Source organism: Podarcis cretensis (genome assembly GCF_951804945.1).
Source record: "Podarcis cretensis genome assembly, chromosome: 16".
NCBI lineage: Eukaryota > Metazoa > Chordata > Lepidosauria > Squamata > Lacertidae > Podarcis > Podarcis cretensis.
In genome coordinates this window covers 23525276-23544535 of record NC_137186.1, presented here as the reverse complement: position 1 = coordinate 23544535, position 19260 = coordinate 23525276, and the positions used below count along the sequence as shown (strand labels likewise).

General features: G+C 46.1%; 1 protein-coding gene and 1 long non-coding RNA gene across 4 annotated transcripts in view; one reads left to right on the top strand and one right to left on the bottom strand.

The window, feature by feature from the left end:
- Window positions 1–17155, bottom strand: part of HSPB8 (heat shock protein family B (small) member 8) — a 29832-nt gene extending 12677 nt beyond the window's left edge. Inside the window, exons 1-2 of one of the 3 annotated variants that reach the window (XM_079957258.1) lie at window positions 16772–17155; window positions 1925–2352 (exon numbers count right to left, since the gene is read on the bottom strand). In XM_079957258.1, the coding sequence (XP_079813384.1) occupies window positions 1925–2312 (388 nt within the window). In that variant the 5' untranslated portion in view covers window positions 2313–2352; window positions 16772–17155. Of the gene's footprint in view, window positions 1–1924; window positions 2353–2470; window positions 2696–16771 lie in introns of those variants that run through there. The other 2 variants (XM_079957259.1, XM_079957257.1) reach the window with 2 other exon arrangements.
- LOC307205105 lies at window positions 14175–16572 on the top strand. The gene is made up of 2 exons (XR_013833871.1): window positions 14175–15157; window positions 16337–16572. It is a non-coding gene; the product is annotated as an uncharacterized lncRNA (long non-coding RNA).
- Window positions 17156–19260: the final 2105 nt, after the last annotated feature.

Sequence of the window (19260 nt, the reverse complement as noted above, 5' to 3'; positions counted from 1 at the left end):
GGAATCTTAGAACTGGTTCAGACATGCATGTTGATGACTAAACCATCCAACGAGGCTGGGCAGCTTCAGATTTAAAAACAAAAACAAAACACTACTGGGGAAGTGCCATAGCTCATAGTTAGGGCAGTTGCTTTGCTTGCAGAAAATCACAGGTTGGATTCCTGGGACTGGGAAATACTCATTGCCTGAAACCCCCAATAACTGCTCCTTCTCAATGTAGACAGTATTGAGCTAGATGGCTTAATGGCTTGACTTGGTACAAGATGGCTTCCTAGGTTCCTTTTATATCAGGGAAGGGACGTAGCACAATGATAGAGCATCTGCTTTGCATGCAGAAGGTCCCAGGTTCAATCCCTAGCATCCCCAGAGAGGGCTGGGAGAGATCCCTTGCCTGAAGCCCTGGAGAACCTCTGCCAGCCAGTGTAGACAGTAGTGAGCAAGGTGGACCAATGGTCTGACTCAGTATAAACCAGCTTCCTAGGAACCACAGAACTCCAAACAGAAGGCATCTCAAAAACAAGCAGTTCACACATATGGCAACCGGCCAGGAATCAAATGACGCACTTTGCTTTCATTCTCCCTGTCTCAGAAGCCCGACAGGCTTCAACTAGATGTTGGGGATTGAATGTCACTAACCCCATGCTGCGGAAAGCAGAAGCCTCCTCGCTTTCAACTTTGTCTCTTGAAGACCCTTGTTCAGGCCTTTGCAGCTGCTGAATTATTCTTATAAAGAGCCAGTCACGTTAGTGAACATTCTGCATTGTTTTCAACACTCCTTTAGGCTTCACTACATTCCTCTACATTCTTACACATCACCTAGGTATTTTATAGGAGTGGGTGGTATATAGATACTTTAATATCAGATGGGCAGCATATAAATAGTAATTTATTATTATTATATCAGACTTCCTCAGCCTCGGCCCTCCGGATGTTTTTGGCCTACAACTCCCATGATCCCTAGCTAGCAGGACCAGTGGTCAAGGATGATGGGGATTGTGGTGTCAAAACATCTGGAGGGCCGAGGCTGAGGAAGCCTGTTATATTATTATTACAGTATTAATGCACAGATCCCAGAAAATCCTATTAAAGCACATTAATTCATTTCCCCCCTGGTTGGGGCAATGAAAAAAAGAAGCTTTGGTTGATTAGTTTCCCCGCCTCCCCGTCTTCAAACGGAAATTGAATTTCAGTTAATTTGGAGATTATAAAATGAATCACGATAGGTGCTTTCTGGAGATAGTGAAGGCTGTTCAATCAGCAACATACATTTCTTCCCCCACCCCCCAAAAAATCCTGGGCAGTTTGTTAAGGGTGCTGAAAGCTGTTAGGAGACCCTAGTCCCCTCACAAAACTACAATTCCCAGCATGGTTCAACAGTCAATCCCTCTTCTCAGTGAACTATAAATCTAAATCTAAATCATCTAAATCTAAATAAATAAACCAACCCTGTCCATCTTGCTGGGTTTCCTCAGCTACTCTGGGAATTGCAGCTCTCTGGGAGGAATAGGGGAACTACAGTTCTCAGGATTCTTTGGAGGAAGCCATGACTGCAAAGTCAGTGATTTAGTGGTTAGAGCATCAGATTAAGACCTGGGAGACCCAGGTTCAAATCCTCCCTTGGCCCTGTAGCTCACTAGGTAACCTTAGGCCTGTCACCACCTCTTAAGCCTCACCTACCTCACAGGGTTGTTGTGGAGGTTAAAGAAGGAAGCGAAGAATCACGTACGTCCCCATGAGGGGGGAAAGGTAGGATAATATAGATGCAATAAAACAAATAATAAATAAGATGTGACGACACTGCCTTAACTGGGTAGTGAAGATGGGTTCTTAGTCTTACACACGTTTCGAAGGCTTGCTCTGACATGTACCTTCCCTCCCCCAAATCCAAAATGACAGCCCTCTGCTTAATTTCCCCATCACTCACCTGAGACTTCCACGTAGCCGTCCTTGGTTTTCACCGTCAGTTCCTCGGGTTTAAAGCTCTGCACGTTGACACACACTTTCCAGGGCTCCCCGGAAAAGGGGGGAGGGCTGCCCCCAAAGGCCGGACCTTCTGTATACTCCCCAAATCTGGGGCCATATCCTGGCGGGGATAGGCCAGTGGTCCGGGACCTCAGCGACCCCGGCCACGCTGGACCCAGTCGGGAGCGGGTCCAGTCCGGCCAGTCTGAGGTCAGGCCTGCGGGGAAGGAGGACAGGCCAAAGTCATCGTCCAGAAGCCGCGAAGACAAGCTGGGTTCCCGGAACGTGTCTCGAAGGATCCGGTACCGGCCGGGATAATGGCATGAGAAGGGGGTCTGGCTGTCAGCCATGACAAGTTTCTTCCGAGTCGGAGCCGAGAAGAGTCAGAGACTAAGGGAGAGAAAAATCCAAGAAAGATAACTTGACTGAATTTGGTTTGGGACCCAAAAATATCACTCAAGTGCTGTATGTGAAATTTCAGCTTCAAAGGTGCTGGTTCGACTGATACCTGGATACTTCCCCGCTTTTAAAGCACCCAAAATGAAAATGTTCCCGTCCGCAAATCTGAAATGAGAAAGCACCTCTTCAACGCTGAGAAATAAACCAGAGGAGCTCCTGTTTGCTTTTGAATTCCAGAGAGGCGACGAACAATCCTTTGGCCGCAAGGTTGAAAAGAAAAGCACCTGGCTGCTGCGCTCTCCTGATTAAAAAACTCCCTCTCCTGTTGCTCACACAGGAGCTTAAATAAACCTCTTTCGTAAGAGCCGCGAAACTTCTCTGAAGTTCCAGGCAGCTGCTTGCCCTCTATTTATAAGCGCTTTAGTGCTGCTGCTGGTGTTGCAATGCGTGCCCTGCAAAGCCGTATTTTTGGAGAGGGTGAAACAGCCCTGGAGAATCTGGGCTGAAACAGCTGACTTCACCCCAGTGGGACAGACAAGCCCCAATGGAGAGCCAAGTTTAGACAGCCTCTCTCACCAGCCCCACCTTCTCCTTCGCTCCTTCCCTCTTAACATAAAGCAGGCAAGGCGGCTATTATTAGTTTGGGGTGTCAGGCCTGTTCCTCTGCGAACGTCTCTTAATATCACCTCTTGGGGGTTTGCCCTGAAAACAGAGCCTTGTTGTTGTGGCACCTTTAAAAAGGCAAGTGGACATAGAAAGCTGCCTTATGGTTTTTTTGGGGGGAAGCCTTTTAGCTCAGTGCTTTGCAAGCAGAAGGTCCTATGTCCAATCCCTGGTTTCAATCTCCAGGTAGGGCTAGGAGAGATTCCCGGTTTGAAACCCTGGGGAACCAATCAGTGTTGACAATCCTAAGATAGATGGAGCAACTCAGTCTAATGGATTGGGGGGAAATCCATGGGTCAGTGGAAGAGGACCTGCCTTGCATGGATGAAGCTCTCAGGTTTAATCCTTGGCAACTCCAGGTAGGAGAAGGTTCTGTGCCTGCTCAGTTATGCTAATGCATGGGTAGGCAAACTAAGGCCCAGGGGCCAGATCCGGCCCAATTGCCTTCTAAATCTGGTCCGCGGACAGTCCGGGAATCAGCATGTTATTACATGAGTAGAATGTGTCCTTTTATTTAAAATGCATCTCTGGGTTATTTGTGGGGCACAGGAATGCGTTCATTATTTTTCTCTCAAAATATAGTCCGGTCCCCCCACAAGGTCTGAGGGACAGTGGACCGGCTCCCTGCTGAAAAAGTTTGCTGACCCCTGTCTAATGCATCAGGAAGAACTACCTGGACAAAACTGCAGTAAACTAAGATACAAATAGGAAAACATTGCATGCTTTGTGAAGTCCCTAATCTACACGTACATCTGCATTTTATGATTGGGTTGGTTCAGGCAGCGGCTCTGCTTTTTATATACAGTTGTATAGTTATATAGATATTTCTTTTCCTGACAGTGTTTGCATGGTTTTGTCATGGCCTTTGGCTAGTACAGTAAAGCTTATTTTGATTGATTTGAGGTAGGCCTGGGAGAGCTGCTGCAAATCAGTGTGGGCAATGCTAAGCTCTTATCTTTTGTTTATTGGGCATTTGTTCTGGGATAGTTACCGTACATGACAAAGAGCATGACCACTATTATTTATTGATGATGATGATTATGAGTGGTTACATTCATTATTATAATTATATTATTTTTAATTATCCCAATTCATTCATCATGTAGTCATTTTGATTTGAGGGGTGCTTATACCATCAGCCATTCATCCACTTTTCAGTGAGGGGTCTCCTGACAACTCTCAACATCATTAAAAACTCAGGATTAAAAAGTGCTCAGGATTTTTTGGGGAGAAGCCATGACTGCAGAGGCAGAGTGGTGTAGTGGTTAGAGTGTCGGACTTGGACCTGGAAGGTCAGGTTCAAGACCCCCACTCAGTTATGAAGCTCACTAGGTGGGCTTGGGCCAGTTGCTTCCTCCCAGTCTAACCAACCTCCCAGTACTGTGGAGGAAAAGGTGGGATAGAAATGCAATAATAATAATAATAATGAATATATTGCCTCATCTTGTGGCAGTGAGTCCCACAAGTTAATTACACACCATGTGAAGAAGTACACAGCTAGGTGGGGCGTTGAGGACACTTCTCCTGGGTGCAACCCTGTCTGGGGGCAATAGGCATCAAAGATTATGCTGTAATAATATTATTTTAATACCTGTAATTATCATTATGTAATGTTTTCCTTTCAGCGTGGAATAATTAAAGATGAGCCAGCATCGTGCAGTAGTGGTTAGAGGGTCAGATTAGAATGCAAGAGATCCTGGCTGAAGTCTCCACCCATCGAATAACTCCAGTCATTTACCTCAGTATCGTCTATCGAGGGAAACTTTGGCCCACCAGATGTTGCTGAACTACAACTCCCATCATTCTTGACTATTAGCCATGACTGCTGAGGCTGTTGGGAGTTGGAGTCCAACAGCAACTGGAGGGCTGAAGATCCCCCAAGCCCTGGTCTCTTCTGACTGGCGGTCTCTACAGGGTTTCAAAAAGGAGTTTTTCCCAGCCCAAGAAACTATTGACCACCCATCCATCTTCCCTTTGTTTTGTGCATACGGTGGTACCTCGGTTTTCGAACGCCTCCATAGTCAAACGTTGCAGAACTCGAATGCCAAAAACCCAAAAATAAATGCCTCAGTTTTCGAACGCGCCTCGGAAGTCAAACAGGAAACGCGGCTTCTGTTTTGAGTTTTCCGTTTTGAGGCTTTCGGTTTTGGAACGTTTTGGAACTCGGATGAACTTCCAGAACGGATTATGTTCGGAAACCAAGGTACCACTGTACTAGGAATGCCCTCAATGAAGCCCGGGTAGAGGAATTCAAGGTAAGCATTTCAGTTTTCCCCAGCCCAAAGCATGTGCTGCACTACTGAGCTATGGCAATTCCTCTGGCGCTCAGTGTCCTTGAATCTTATGGGGAGACCCTGGGCCACAATCTTTGAGTCTATCCCACCTCACAAGGTTGTTGTGATAAAAGATGTCTATGGGAAGAAGATCAAACCTATCCATTCTTAAGGAAATCAGCCCTGAGTGCTCACTGGAAGGACAGATCCTGAAGCTGAGACTCCAATACTTTGGCCACCTCATGAGGAGAGAAGACTCCCTGGAAAAGACCCTGATGTTGGGAAAGATGGAGGGCACAAGGAGAAGGGGACGACAGAGGACGAGATGGCTGGGCAGTGTTGTCGAAGCCACAAACATGAGTTTGACCACACTGTGGGAGGCAGTGGAAGACAGGAGTGCCTGGCGTGCTCTGGTCCATGGGGTCACGAAGAGTCGGACACAACTAAACAACTAAACAACAACAACAATGGGAAGAGCCTCAGGCCCAGGGGTCAAATGCAGCTTTCCAGGCCTCTCTGTCCATCCCTTAGCATATTCCCCAGGTCATACTCTGCACTGGTCCTGCTTCATGCCCCAAATGTTTTTGCCTGGCTGGAATGTGTCTTTGATAATGCCTCATGCTTGTCTGGGTTGAGGACACAGGTGTGTGTATAGAAGGTAGCTTAATGTACAAAAGTAAAAATTGCATTCATTGCTCTACTCACTTTTGCCTCTGGCCCTGCCCACCACAGACATGTGGCCCCCAGAATCTTGCCCACAAGAGAATGTGGCTCTCTGGTTCTAAAAGACCCCCTGGTTTAAGCCTCCCTGATCTCCTTGGATGAAGAAAGCAAAATGAGCCTACTAAATATATAAAGCTTTCCAGGTAGTAGATTAAAAAAGCTAGACGTCAGCTTTCTCGGAGGCTTAGTCAGGGCAGCAGGCCACACCCGCAGCCTAACCCAGCGTAGCACATTCAGCTTTGTCAAGAAGGATAAAATTAGGCGGGGGGGGGGGGGCATGACATTGAACTGTGGCAGCAGCCAGCAGGGGTTACAGTGGTACTTCGGGTTACATACGCTTCAGGTTACATATGCTTCAGGTTACACACTCCGCTAACCCAGAAATAGTGCTTCAGGTTAAGAACTTTGCTTCAGGATAAGAACAGAAATCGGACTCCGGCGGTGCGGCAGCAGCAGGAGGCCCCATTAGCTAAAGTGCTGCTTCAGGTTAAGAACAGTTTCAGGTTAAGTACAGACCTCCGGAACAAATTAAGTACTTAACCGGAGGTATCACTGTACTCGCAAGCACCTCTCGACAGGAGCAGTCTTGCCTAAGCAGCTTCAAGAACATTTCTTCAGTAATATCTTTAAAAAGCCCATGACTATGTGTCTTAACCCAGCGTTGGTTCCGGCTGAAGGGGGTGAAGAGTTCAGAGAGCTTGTCTCAGGTGTAGGAATGTCTATTTATGGCACCGAGTGCCAAGGCTGTTTATAAAGCACTGCTTTTAAAAGTTGGCAACCTTATTTGAAGGCAATAGCCTACTTCTTAGGGTTGTATCGCATTGCCTGATGTTGAATCAGGTCATCTTGCCCAGCCCTCATGACTCTGACTGGCAACAGCAACATATCACCCGAGAGCTCTTCTTAAGTTGAAATGTGGAGGATTAATACCTTAGATTTTCTCCATGGATGAGATGAACGAAATGCACGAGGTTACAATAAACAGGGTGGATTTGATTTAAATCATTTTTTTTTACAAAAAGACTCATTTTTGCTGGTATAATCTTAATATTTACAACCAGAGGAAGGTTTCATTTTTGGAATTATAAATTTTCAGAGTAGTTTTTACAAAATTTTCTGATTTGATTATATTATTAGAAATACATAGACCGATGATTATGAAATTATTGTGAGGTTTAATAAGTTAACTGTTTATATTTGGGCAACTTTTCTGCTGTACTTTTATTGGAAGGAGAAAAACAATCATTTCCTTAATAACAATTTAAACTATTTATTTAACTAAAACAATAACATTATAGCATATAGATCCATGTTTGTTAACTGATTTGGTTGAACAACTAAAAAAAATCCCAAAAACTTAGACTGAGTTTTAGCACACATGAAAAACTTAAAGCAAATCCTATTTCCTGATGAATAGCCTTTGGACTATAATGTAACTTAAATAGAAAACTATCTTTAGAAAGATTTTTCCTCCAAAAGCACTTTATTTTAAAAATCCAATTTAAATAAGAAAAAAATCCGATTTAAATAAAAGAATCTGATTTTTTTTTTAAAATCATTGATTTTTATCCACCCTGGCAATAAAGACACTTGATATTATTATAGAAAAATACGGGAAGGGCTCACTCAGAACAAAATATTGCAGAGTGGAGTGTTTTAAACTGTTTTTAAACTGTGTTTTAAATGTTGTAACCTGCCGTGGGACCTTAGGGTGAAGGACAGGTACCGATAAATAATAATGAGTTAAAAGGGCCCGACCCCCTTTTGGGATTGTTTTAGGATTCTCCTCATTCCAGAAACTATAGTTTACCCCCACAGGGCTATAATTCCTGGCACCTAGAAACAAACTTTACTTTCCAGAATTCTTAGTTTTAAGTGTATGGTGTACAGGCAGCCTAGGAAAGAATACTGAAACTGTAGAAGCTCTGTGTCTTTACTTAAGGTCTATACAAACTGCTCGCTTTCAATGAACTATGCATTCTGGTTTGAGCAGTTTAGAAAGCAGATTATGTCTCGCCACATGTGCGAAATTGACTGAGCCTGAGTCAGCACCCAAAGGGAGAGTCCTGCTGTCAATAGGTGTTGACAGCTGGTATCCAAGGCAAAGTCTGGAGCTGGTGGAGTAACTGGGAAGGATGAACCTTCAGGATAAGCTGGTTTCTTGGGGTACTTCTGCATAATCTCAAGATTTCCCCAAGCCTGCTGGTGCTCCCATCTTGTGCCTGGATACTGTGTTTTTGACAACATAAACAACAGCTCTCATAGCTCCAACACTGGAAATAGAGGGAATTTAGTCCGATTGGGCTCTGAAGTAAGCAACTGTATATTCTAGGCTAAAACTGTAGTCAAATCCATACCACATATAGTGGTACCTTGGTTCTCAAACTTAATCCGTTCCGGAAGTCCGTTCCAAAAGGAAAACGTTCCAAAACCAAGGTGCGCTTCCCCATAGAAAGTAATGCAAAATGGATTAATCCGTTCTAGACTTTAAAAAACAACCCCTAAAACAGCAATTTAACATGAATTTTACTATCCAACGAGACCATTGATCCATAAAATGAAGGCAATAAACAATGTACTGCAGTCACTCAATCAATAAGTAGCTGAACTGGGTTTCACACAGTCACAAAAACAAAACAAAAAGAGCCACAAAATGAATAACAAAAACAGACAGACCTCAGCGTAACACTCAAAATGGAAGTGTGGCACTCAAAATGGAAGCGTAACACTTGAAACGGAGCACGTTCGGCTTCTGAAAAAAGTTCGCAAACCGGAACACACACTTCTAGGTTTGCAGTGTTTGGGTTTCAAGTTGTTTGAGTACCAAGGCGTTTGAGAACCAAGGTACCACTGTATTTTAAGCACACAGTTCCCTCTGCCGCAAGAATGCTGGGATACTTCCCTTAACAAACTGCAGCTCCCAGAATTCTTTGGGGAAAGCCATGCACTTTAAATTTATGTTGTGGAAGCGACCCATTGTAATGAAAGTTCAGAAGCTGCTGCCAGTCAGCGTAGACAGTACTGAGCTATATGCGCCAGTGGCCTGACACTGTATAAAGCAGCCTCCTATGAGAGGGAAATTAGCTATGTGACAGGGCATATGATTTATATTCAAGCGGTCCCAGGCTCGACCCCTGGCGTCTCAGTGTAGGGCTGGGGCAGAACCCCATCTGAAACCCTGAAGAGCTGCTGCTGGTCAGTGTAGACATAATGGAGCTAAATGGACCAATGGACTGACTTGGCATATGCAGTTTATTTACTTAATTATTTCAGGTTTTTATATATATAATAAATAAATAAATCACCAAACCATTTTTTAAAAATACATCATGGTGGTATACAACATTCCCTACTATTCTTAACCTTACAGTGGTACCTCAGGTTAAGTACTTAATTCGTTCCGGAGGTCCGTTCTTAACCTGAAACTGTTCTTAACCTGAAGCACCACTTTAGCTAATGGAGCCTCCTGCTGCCGCTGCGCAATTTCTGTTCTCATCCTGAAGCCAAGTTCTTAACCCAAGGTACTATTTCTGGGTTAGCAGAGTGTGTAACCTGAAGCATATGTAACCTGAAGTGTATGTAACCCGAGGTACCACTGTATTTTGCTAGTAGTGTGTGTGTGTGTGTGTGTGTGTGTGTGTGTGAGAGAGAGAGAGAGAGGGGGGGAGGGAGGGAGGGGGGGAGGGAGAGAACTGAGACTGAGTGAACAGCAGTTTACATGTAAATCTTGTTGAAGGGCGGGGTATAATAAATACCTAAAGTTGGGAGGCTCTAGACGATAAAAGGAAATACCATTCCTGACTCAGTTGAGTTTAACAAGATCTCCATCGTTTGACCACCCCTGGAGACTTAAAGCATGCATGCCTGCTATCCACAGTCTGAATCCAATCTGCCTAACATTACATCACATGTGAGATAATTACTGTTTATAGTAGGGAACTAGGCACTCCCAATTCTGCCTGAGGCCTAAAAAGAGGCAGCATTGAATCCCTCTGTGAACTCAGAACTCAGCCATTCTACGCTCTGCAAACTGGGCGGAGGACGCAAATTTTAATCTCACTTTTTAATCCTCTTTCATTTCATAAAATTTATACACCCCTTGATTGTAGAGTGCTCAATCCCTGTATATTCCAAATTAGTTCCATCTCAAAAGGTTGGTGATGGAACTGAAGCCTTTTGCTGTTGCCTAGCGACCGCAGGGCACCCTCCCAACTCTCTTAGGGCTGGCCTGGAAGAGAATGGGGTATTTTTCTCGCTGCTGTTGCTAGGCAGCCACCAGTGTTTCCCTGTCCTCTGAATCCACAGCACAGCTGGCTAGGAACAGTGAGATGCAGGAGGTCTGCAATCATATCCCCTGACATTTTTATTTTTATTTTTTACTTCCTTTAAAGCAGCCAGATTTTAACTGGGGAGAAGTTCCATTGTAAGACCATGACCTCAGCTGACCACTTAAAAGTGCCCTCATCAGCACCCACAAAGAATAGGCTAGGTTGCAAGAGCTATCCCTAAGGAACGATGCCCTCTGGGCTAATGGGTGGGCATTCCCTCCACCTGGCCCTGTCCTAGCTGCTAGGAGAACAGTAGCCATAGGGATGTGAGTGATGTTACGTGGGAAACAGAGAGACAGTCAATTCACAGGGCAATGCACCGGAATTAGCTCAGAGTGTACAGGAGGTGTTTGTCTCTTGACTGCTGGAGCTTGAAGAGAGCAGTCATGTTTTCTGTTATGCTTCAAAGACAGAAATAAAAGCATGTAAAAACGTTTCTGTCTATCTCCTTTTCCCTGCCGGGAGTGCAGGAAGGAGGGGGTGTGTTCTTCTGACGCTGAGAAGAATCGCCTATCGCGACCTAGCCTGGATCTTGCTGGGAATGCAGCCAGGAAGGTCAACAGGAGACCAAGCCGGGTGCCTCGGAGTGTTGCCAGTTACTCCCGAGATAGGCTTGATTACCGACAAGTGACTGAGCTGGAAGCGGGCTGGGAGTTGGAGACACAGAGACCTGCTTGCTCTGTCCTGGATCTAGAGCTGTGACTAATGGAGAAGCAAGATCTGTTGGGGTGTTAATGCTGTGAGCCCCCTCCATCTTATACCCAGGTTGTTCAGCCCGGACACTGAGCTCCAGTGCCGTCTGGTGGTTCCCTCATTGTGAGAAGTGAGGTTACAGGGAACCAGGCAGAGGGCCTTCTTGGTGGTGGCACCCGCCCTGTGGAACACCCTCCCTTCAGATGTGAAGGAAATAAGCAGTTATCCTATCTGAAGACATCTGAAGGCAGCCCTTTTTAGGGAAGTTTTTAATATTTAATGCTGTATTGTTTTTAACACTTGATTGGGAGCCTCCCAGAGCGGCTGGGGAAACTCAGCCAGATGGGCTGAGTATAAATAATAAATTATTTAATTATTTATTATATTATATTATATTAATTATACAGTATGTGTAAATAAATCTATATATCCTAAAGATGCCACAGTCTCCAACGAAACAGTATTCTTTCTGTTGTGAGACTAATTATAGCACTTTTTCCTTTCTTTTTTTGCTGGAAGATAGAGCAGTGGGAGGTTTACTTTAGGAGGGTGGCAACATGAGATTAGGCTTTTTCTTTAGTGTAATGCTCTCCCCAGGGAGGTTTGGCGGCGCCTTCATGATATACCCTTAGGTACCAGGTGAAAGGGACGTGGGTGGCGCTGTGGTCTAAACCACTGAGCCTCTTGGTATTGCCAATCAGAAGGTCGGCGGTTTGAATCCCTGCAACGGGGTGAGCTCCCATTGCTCGGTCCCTGCTCCTGCCAACCTAGCAGTTTGAAAGCACATCAAAGTGTAAGTAGATAAATAGGTACCACTCCGGTGGGAAGGTAAACGGCGTTTCCGTGCACTGCTTTGGTTCACAGCTTAGTCATGCTGCGGACAAACATTGGCTCCCTCAGCCAGTAAAGTGAGATGAGTCCCGCAACCCCAGTCATTCACAACTGGACTTAACTGTCAGGGGTCCTTTACCTTTACCAGGTGAAAATGTTCCTCTTTAACCAGGCCTTTGGCCAATTGACATCCGATGCCCTTTTAAATGTGTTTTGGAAGGGGGCTATTATTGGGTTGTTTTTGTTTTTATTATGTATCTTCTGGGTTTTTTAAAATATATATTGTGATTTTATGTTGTGAACTGCCCTGAGATCTACGGGAGTAGGGCAATAGACAAAACAAACAAACAAACAAACAAACAGTGTTCTGTAGGGCGGGGAGGGTTAAGCAGTCTACTACATGCAGCAAGCCTGGGTTGCGAATTTAGGAATCTTATTCTAGCAGAAGGGCCACCTCTTCATGGGAGAGCATCTGCATTTGCAGGTTCGATCCTGAACGGCATCTGCAGGGAGGGTGAGATCGTTGCCTGAAATCCTGGACAGCTGCTGCCATTGTGGTCTCATCTGCACTCCATGTTTAACTAAGTAAAGGTAAAGGTAAAGGTACCCCTGACCGTACGGGCCAGTCTTGACAGACTCTGGGGTTGTGCGCCCATCTCACTTAAGAGGCCAGGGGCCAGCGCTGTCCGGAGACACTTCCGGGTCACGTGGCCAGCGTGACATCGCTGCTCTGGCGAGCCAGAGCCGCACACGGAAACGCCATTTACCTTCCCGCTGGTAAGCGGTCCCTATTTATCTACTTGCACCCGGAGGTGCTTTCGAACTGCTAGGTTGGCAGGCGCTGGGACCGAGCAGCGGGAGCGCACCCCGTGAGATGGGCGCAGGGATTCGAACCGCCGACCTTTCGATCGGCAAGCCCTAGGCGCTGAGGCTTTAACCCACAGCGCCACCTGTACACCACTTTAAATGTTCAACAAACGACACTTTGCCAGACACAGAGGTCCAGACCCAGACACAGAGGTCCAGCGCCCAGGGCCTTCTGGCGGTTCCCTCCCTGCGAGGAGCCAAGTTACAGGGAAGCAGGCAGAGGGCCTTCTCGGTAGTGGAACCCTCTTTGTGAAACGCCCTCCCATCAGATGTCAAGGAAATAAACAGCTACCTGACTTCTAGAAGACACCTGAAGGCAGCCCTGTTTAGGGAAGCTTTTAATGTTTGATGTTTTACTGTGATTTTAATATTTTGCTGGAAGCCGCCTAGAATGGCTGAGGAAACCCAGCCAGATGGGTGGCATTATTATTATTATTATTATTATTATTATTATTTTATTTTTATTATTATGTGGGATGATACAGCCTTAGGTCTATATGCAGCACAAATGGTGAGCCACATGACCATGGCGGGCTGGGCCGCAGGAAAAAAGGTGAGTGGGGCAATGAATGTAAACGTCACCTTTATACATTAGACTGCTTTCTACACAAACACACACACACACACTTTTTTTTCTAGAAAAAATAGCCCTGCATCCAGGCACGTAAGAGCAGTGATCAGAGTTCAAGGGCACTCATGACATGGGTGTAGCTGGGGGGGCAGGGAGGGGCAGTTGTCCCCCCCCCCAAATCAATAAAAATACATAGCAAGCTAAGGTCCTGTGTTTGGTAGCTATTCAGCTCAGACCTGAAACATAGCAAGGTAGAATCATAGAGTTGGATGGGACTCCCAGGGGTCATCTAGCCCAACCCCCCTTTGCTAGAAGTCCTAACACTCTTTGCCTCCTTAGCAAATCTCCATCTGGCACTTAACGCCACCACACCTCATTATTCCATTGAGAGTCGCTCAGCAAATCGCCTGTATGGCAAAGCCACAGGGTCGGAGACGCCTGCCCGCCCCTCCCTTCCCCTCGGCAGGAATGAAACAAGAAATTGGTTCCTTCCATCTGCTCTTCTCCCCATTTTGGTTTGCTGCGTCCTTTCCTTTGACAGGTGGTCGCTCTGGTTGCCCCTCCCTCCTTCTCCTGCCAAGGCCGTTGCTAGTTTTTTTTGAGAGGGACCTGGGCAAAGTTAAACAGAGGTTAAACAGAGGCAGATGAGGCTGGGCAGTGGCAGCTGAGAAGGGCAGGCAGCTGTGCAGATGCCACACACTCCTTGAGCCCCAGAGCGTGGCGTGATTATCTTCCTTGAACCCAGTGCTTCTGGGACCTGCCTCGGATACAGTGGCGTAGCGTGGGGGGTGCAGGGGGGGCTGGCCGCACCGGGCGCAACATCTGGGGGTTAGGGTTAGGGTGCGCAAATCCACAGGTTAGGGGGCGCAAATCCATGGGTTAGGGGGCGCAAATTACTTGCCTTGCCCTGGGTGCTGACAACCCACGCTACGCCACTGCTCGGATATGTATGTCTGGGCCCAGAGGTGTAAGTGTAAGGGGTGGGGCAGAAATTCCATGCAGTTTGCATTTAAGCCCTTCCGAATTTGCACTTCTTGGAAGAATAGACAAACTAAAACACAGCCAACCTTCAAAGTTTGCGATGCAGTTCTCTAGCCAAGAAGTGTGTACAAAAATGCCTGTACTAGGGTAGTCTCCATAAAAATGCATACGACATACAATAACGCATTATATCAGGGAAGATTGCTTTGCTAAAAATGAGTTCCTTAAGAGCCACTGCATACAAAAATGTGTTTATTAGGATGTTCACGCAAAAATGCTGATGAATTTTCATGACCCTTCTTTTCTTTTTTTAAAAAGGCTAACTGATGAGGAGAAGTACAGAACTGAACTGAAGACTGGAGAAATGAGAAGCAGAAAACAGAAACAGATGTTATCTCACCCATCCTTCGTCAGGGATAAAGAAGATGCTGGTTGCAGCCATGTGACCTAGCACTTTAATTTCACGATTTATTTGTTTAACAATATGCATATACCGCTTGACTGTGAAAAAACAAGAGAACCTTCTCTCCACAGTAGAAGGAAAACCACGGTTACAACTAATGGCTAATCTGGAGAGAGCTAAACCATGAGCCCGGGTTTGGACAACATATTAATCCAAACTACAACCATATATGCACTGCACCTTTAAAGCAGTATCACACCACTTTAAACAGCCATGGCTTCCCCCAAAGAATCTTGGGAAGTGTAGTTTGTAAAGGTTGCTGAGCGTTGCTAGAAGACCCCCTATTCCCCTCACAGAGCTACTGTTGCCAGAGTGGTTTAACAGTCAATTCCTTTTCCCAGGGGACTGAGGGGAAAGGGGTCTCCAACAACTCTCAGCACCATTAACAAACTTCACTTTTGAGGTGCCATTGGGGGGAAGCCATGACTGTTTAAAGGGGGAATAATCCTGTTCTGGGGACGCAGGTGGCACTGTGGGTTAAAACCTCAGCGCCTAGGACTTGCCGATTGAAAGGTCGGCGGTTCGAATCCCTGCGGCGGGGTGCGCTCCCGCTGCTCGGTCCCAGCGCCTGCCAACCTAGCAGTTCGAAAGCACCTCCGGGTGCAAGTAGATAAATAGGGACCGCTTACCAGCGGGAAGGTAAACGGCGTTTCCGTGTGCGGCTCTGGCTCTGGCCAGAGCAGCGATGTCACGCTGGCCACGTGACCCGGAAGTGTCTCCGGACAGCGCTGGCCCCTGGCCTCTTAAGTGAGATGGGCGCACAACCCCAGAGTCTGTCAAGACTGGCCCGTACGGGCAGGGGTACCTTTACCTTTTACCTAATCCTGTTCTAAATGTATTGTGCTTCTGGGGATCAAGATTTCAATCCTATATATGTGGGGATAAGCCCTACTGATGCTGGTAAGACATACTTCTGGGTATCACACACATGAATCCTGTGCTGCAAGGTTAAATTATAATTTCATCATCAAAACCTCAGGGCCTATGGCTTTAATCAGCATGGTAAATGTAGAGAGCAAGGCTTATCTGAACCAAGACACCAACATATAAAGAAGTAAGTCATGAGGGAAGATTTGTTAACAGGCTTACATCTAACATTCAGAAACCTGTGAAATAACATTCTAGTTTCAGACGATACTCTTCTGCTGACATGAAACCTGCTGCACCTGAATTTATTGGCAAGTTTGATTTAACTAATCTAGGACTCAGTTGAGCCCAGGGTCGTCTCTACTGCTAACACTGTTACCACCAGTCAATACAGAACATTTGCTCCGATTTATTTCCCAATCAGCCTTTTGTCCATCCGTTTCAATGCATTCCTAACCACACTTTTTCAAAAAGTGATTATGTCATGCCAGGGCGACAAAGCTCTTCATGCCTTTTAATTGCACCAACCAAAAGTTGCAGTATACTCTTGAATCCCTCCTGCAAAAATACCGACAAGTCTGGAGGCATTGTGCGTTCTCACCATTAACAGCTGTTGTGAAAGGTCACTGCAATAAACTAGGAGACATTTGAGCTTCACAGAAACATGCCCTCTTATCTCTGGCATTTCTTAACCCACTTTCCCTCTCACACACAGGTGTAGAGAGAGTATCTGCCAACCAGTAACAGCACTTCAGAGACGAAGAGCCTTGTGGCGTCTTAAAGACTTTGTTTTCTGGTGCACAAAAGCTTGTGCTACAAGAATATAGCTGTTAACCTTCAAGGGAAAATGGGGCAATTTTATTGCTTTCGTTGCAATAGCCCTAACACTGCAAAACCCGCCCCAGGAAAGTCTAAAACTTGGTGCAGGCATAATAAACCTTTAAATTAGCATGTGATGCTCTGTTTATCGTTGTGGTTTGCTCTCCCAGGCTAAACCCCACCGGGACTGGAGGTCTGAAATGCATCTTTCTAAACTCTGAAGCATCCACATATGCAGTTTGAAAGCATGACCCCTCCCATAGCTCAAAGCATCAAGTCTCTCTCCCCCCCCCCCCCCCCCCCGCTCCCTGGCGCCCTAGTAGTCTCTTACCCACAGAAGCCTCTGTCTGGAAAGGTCTCCAAAGGATGCCAGGCAGTGCCCAGTCACTGAAGTAGGCTCTGGGGCGTTCCCTTCCCAACTGAGCAATGGCGCCTTCAGTGCTGAATCAGACGTGCACCACTCAGTCCCCTACTCCTCTTGACAGTTCAGCAATGCAGATAGAAAAAGCTTTCAGCCGTGTCCCTGGCTTCCCTGGGCAGGCAGCCACACAGCAAAGCGGTGTTCTCACACTGGGCAGAGGTGGAGCGAGGCAATGTGCCAGGAATGCTATCTGGAGAGGCCCTAGGAAAAGGAGCTTGGAGGTTGTCGGTTTTATTTTTGCTTGGTTTTTTCCCCCAGCAGAGATGGCCTTGGCTCAAGCCCAGCTCTCTCCGGAAGGCCTGCGGTTTTCGCCCAGTCGCTTCTGACCCTGACACTTGGAGGCCGGAGCGAGGAACTGCATTTAACTCCACCCAAAACCACCCAACCTGCATCAGCTGGAAACTGCTGATAGCAATTGGGCTTTTATTGGATGGAGGGGGAAAAGAAGGGATCAAAGAAACAAACGCAGGCTGGGTGGCTGCAGGCTGTTTTTCAATTAACCCTCTGGAAAATAAAAGGCCTTGAAATACCTATTGGCCGAAATGCATTTCCTGGAAATAAAAGCCACATTTTCGCCACACCTGCACCCCTTTCTAGGATCTTGAGATGCCTTCTCTTTCATTTTGGAGTCCTGGATTTGAGGCAGCTGCCAAAATAAAGCAGTGAAATGAGAAATGAACAATGCTTTCAATTTCATTTCTCTCTCTGTTTCCCTCCCCCACCAGTCTTAAATTCATTTCTGCACATTTCTGCATCTGTTTGTGACTGGATAAGAAGAAACCCTCAAGGAAATTTATCAGCATTTTATTGTGAATTTCACCTAATATTTTGGGCTCCTTTTTTTGGGAGAAAGGACAGGATATAAATTCAATAAATAAATAATGTACACGTTTTTATATGCAGCTTTAACTAATATACACGTTTTTGCAAGTGATTTTCCCTAATGGAAAGAATCTTTTTGTATGTTACTTTACTAATGCATGCCTTTTCAATATATGTGTTTTTGTATAAACATTGTCTGTCTGGATGACTACACTGCAAAATTTGAGGCACTGTGAACGTTGAAGGGCAGCTGTGTTTGGATTTACACACTGATCTGAAAAGTGTGAATTTGTTTTTCGTTAAAATGTAAGCAAAACAGCAACTCTCCCGCGTCCCTGAGCCAGATCACTATTCCTGGGCCTTTTTAAAATGCCGTGCCTCACATCTTTTTCAGCTGTGATCAGCGCTGCCATTATTTTGTATTTACAGTTGTACCTTGGATCCCAAACACCTTGGTACTCGGACTTCTGGCTCCCGAATGCCACAAACCTGGAAGTGAGTGTTCCAGTTTGCGAACATTCTTTGGAACCCGAACGTCTGATGGGGCTTCTGCAGCTTCCGATTGGCTGCAGGAGCTTCCTGCAGCCAATCAGAAGCCGTGCTTTGGTTTCCAAATGTTTTGGAAGTCGAACGGACTTCCGGAACAGATTCTGTTCAACTTCCAAGGTACAACTGTATAAAGTAAAGGTATAGGGACCCTGACCATTAGGTCCAGTCGCAGACGACTCTGGGGTTGTGGCGCTCATCTCGCTTTACTGGCCGAGGGAGCCGGCATACAGCTTCCAGGTCATGTCGCCAGCATGACTAAGCCGCTTCTGGCGAACCAGAGCAGCGCACGGAAATGCCGTTTACCTTCCCGCCGGAGCGGTACCTATTTATCTACTTGCACTTTGACGTGCTTTCGAACTGCTAGGTTGGCAGGAGCAGGGACCGAGCAACGGGAGCTCACCCCATCACGGGGATTCGAACCGCCGACCTTCTGATCGGCAAGTCCTAGGCTCTGTGGTTTAACTCACAGCGCCATCCACGTCCCATGACTGTATAGGGTACTTTAATATTTGGGGTACTTGACAAGAGAGGCAGCCAAAAGTACATCATTACAGTCTACCACAAGTTCTCTGGGTAATTGGCAGAAAATCAGTAATGGCCTGACTTGCTAAGATTTCAGCAGTAACAGTAAAGCTGCAAGTAAAAAAACAACAGCCCTGTTGTATCTGCTCCTCTTGGTGTTTATCTTTTGCGTGGTGTTCTAAATAAATTTTGCTACCAGTTGCTGACACAGTAGTTCTGGCTTCCATCCAGCCCACCATGACATAGGCTCTTACTCGAGAAGAAGGAAGAGGTCTTTATCACAACAGATAAGAGATAAGAGGTTCAGCAATAGGGAAATGAATCACAGCAGCTTCTACGTCCAGGTTTGATGATGGGAAAGCCAAGGTTAGACAGACTAAAAGGATTGCTCCAAGTTCGAGGAGTCCCAAGCTGTAGGCAAGGAGGTCAAAACTGCATGGAAGCCACAAAATTGTCCCAATGGGTTGGCACACCCACCCACCAAGCTTTTAAAGATCAGGCAAGGT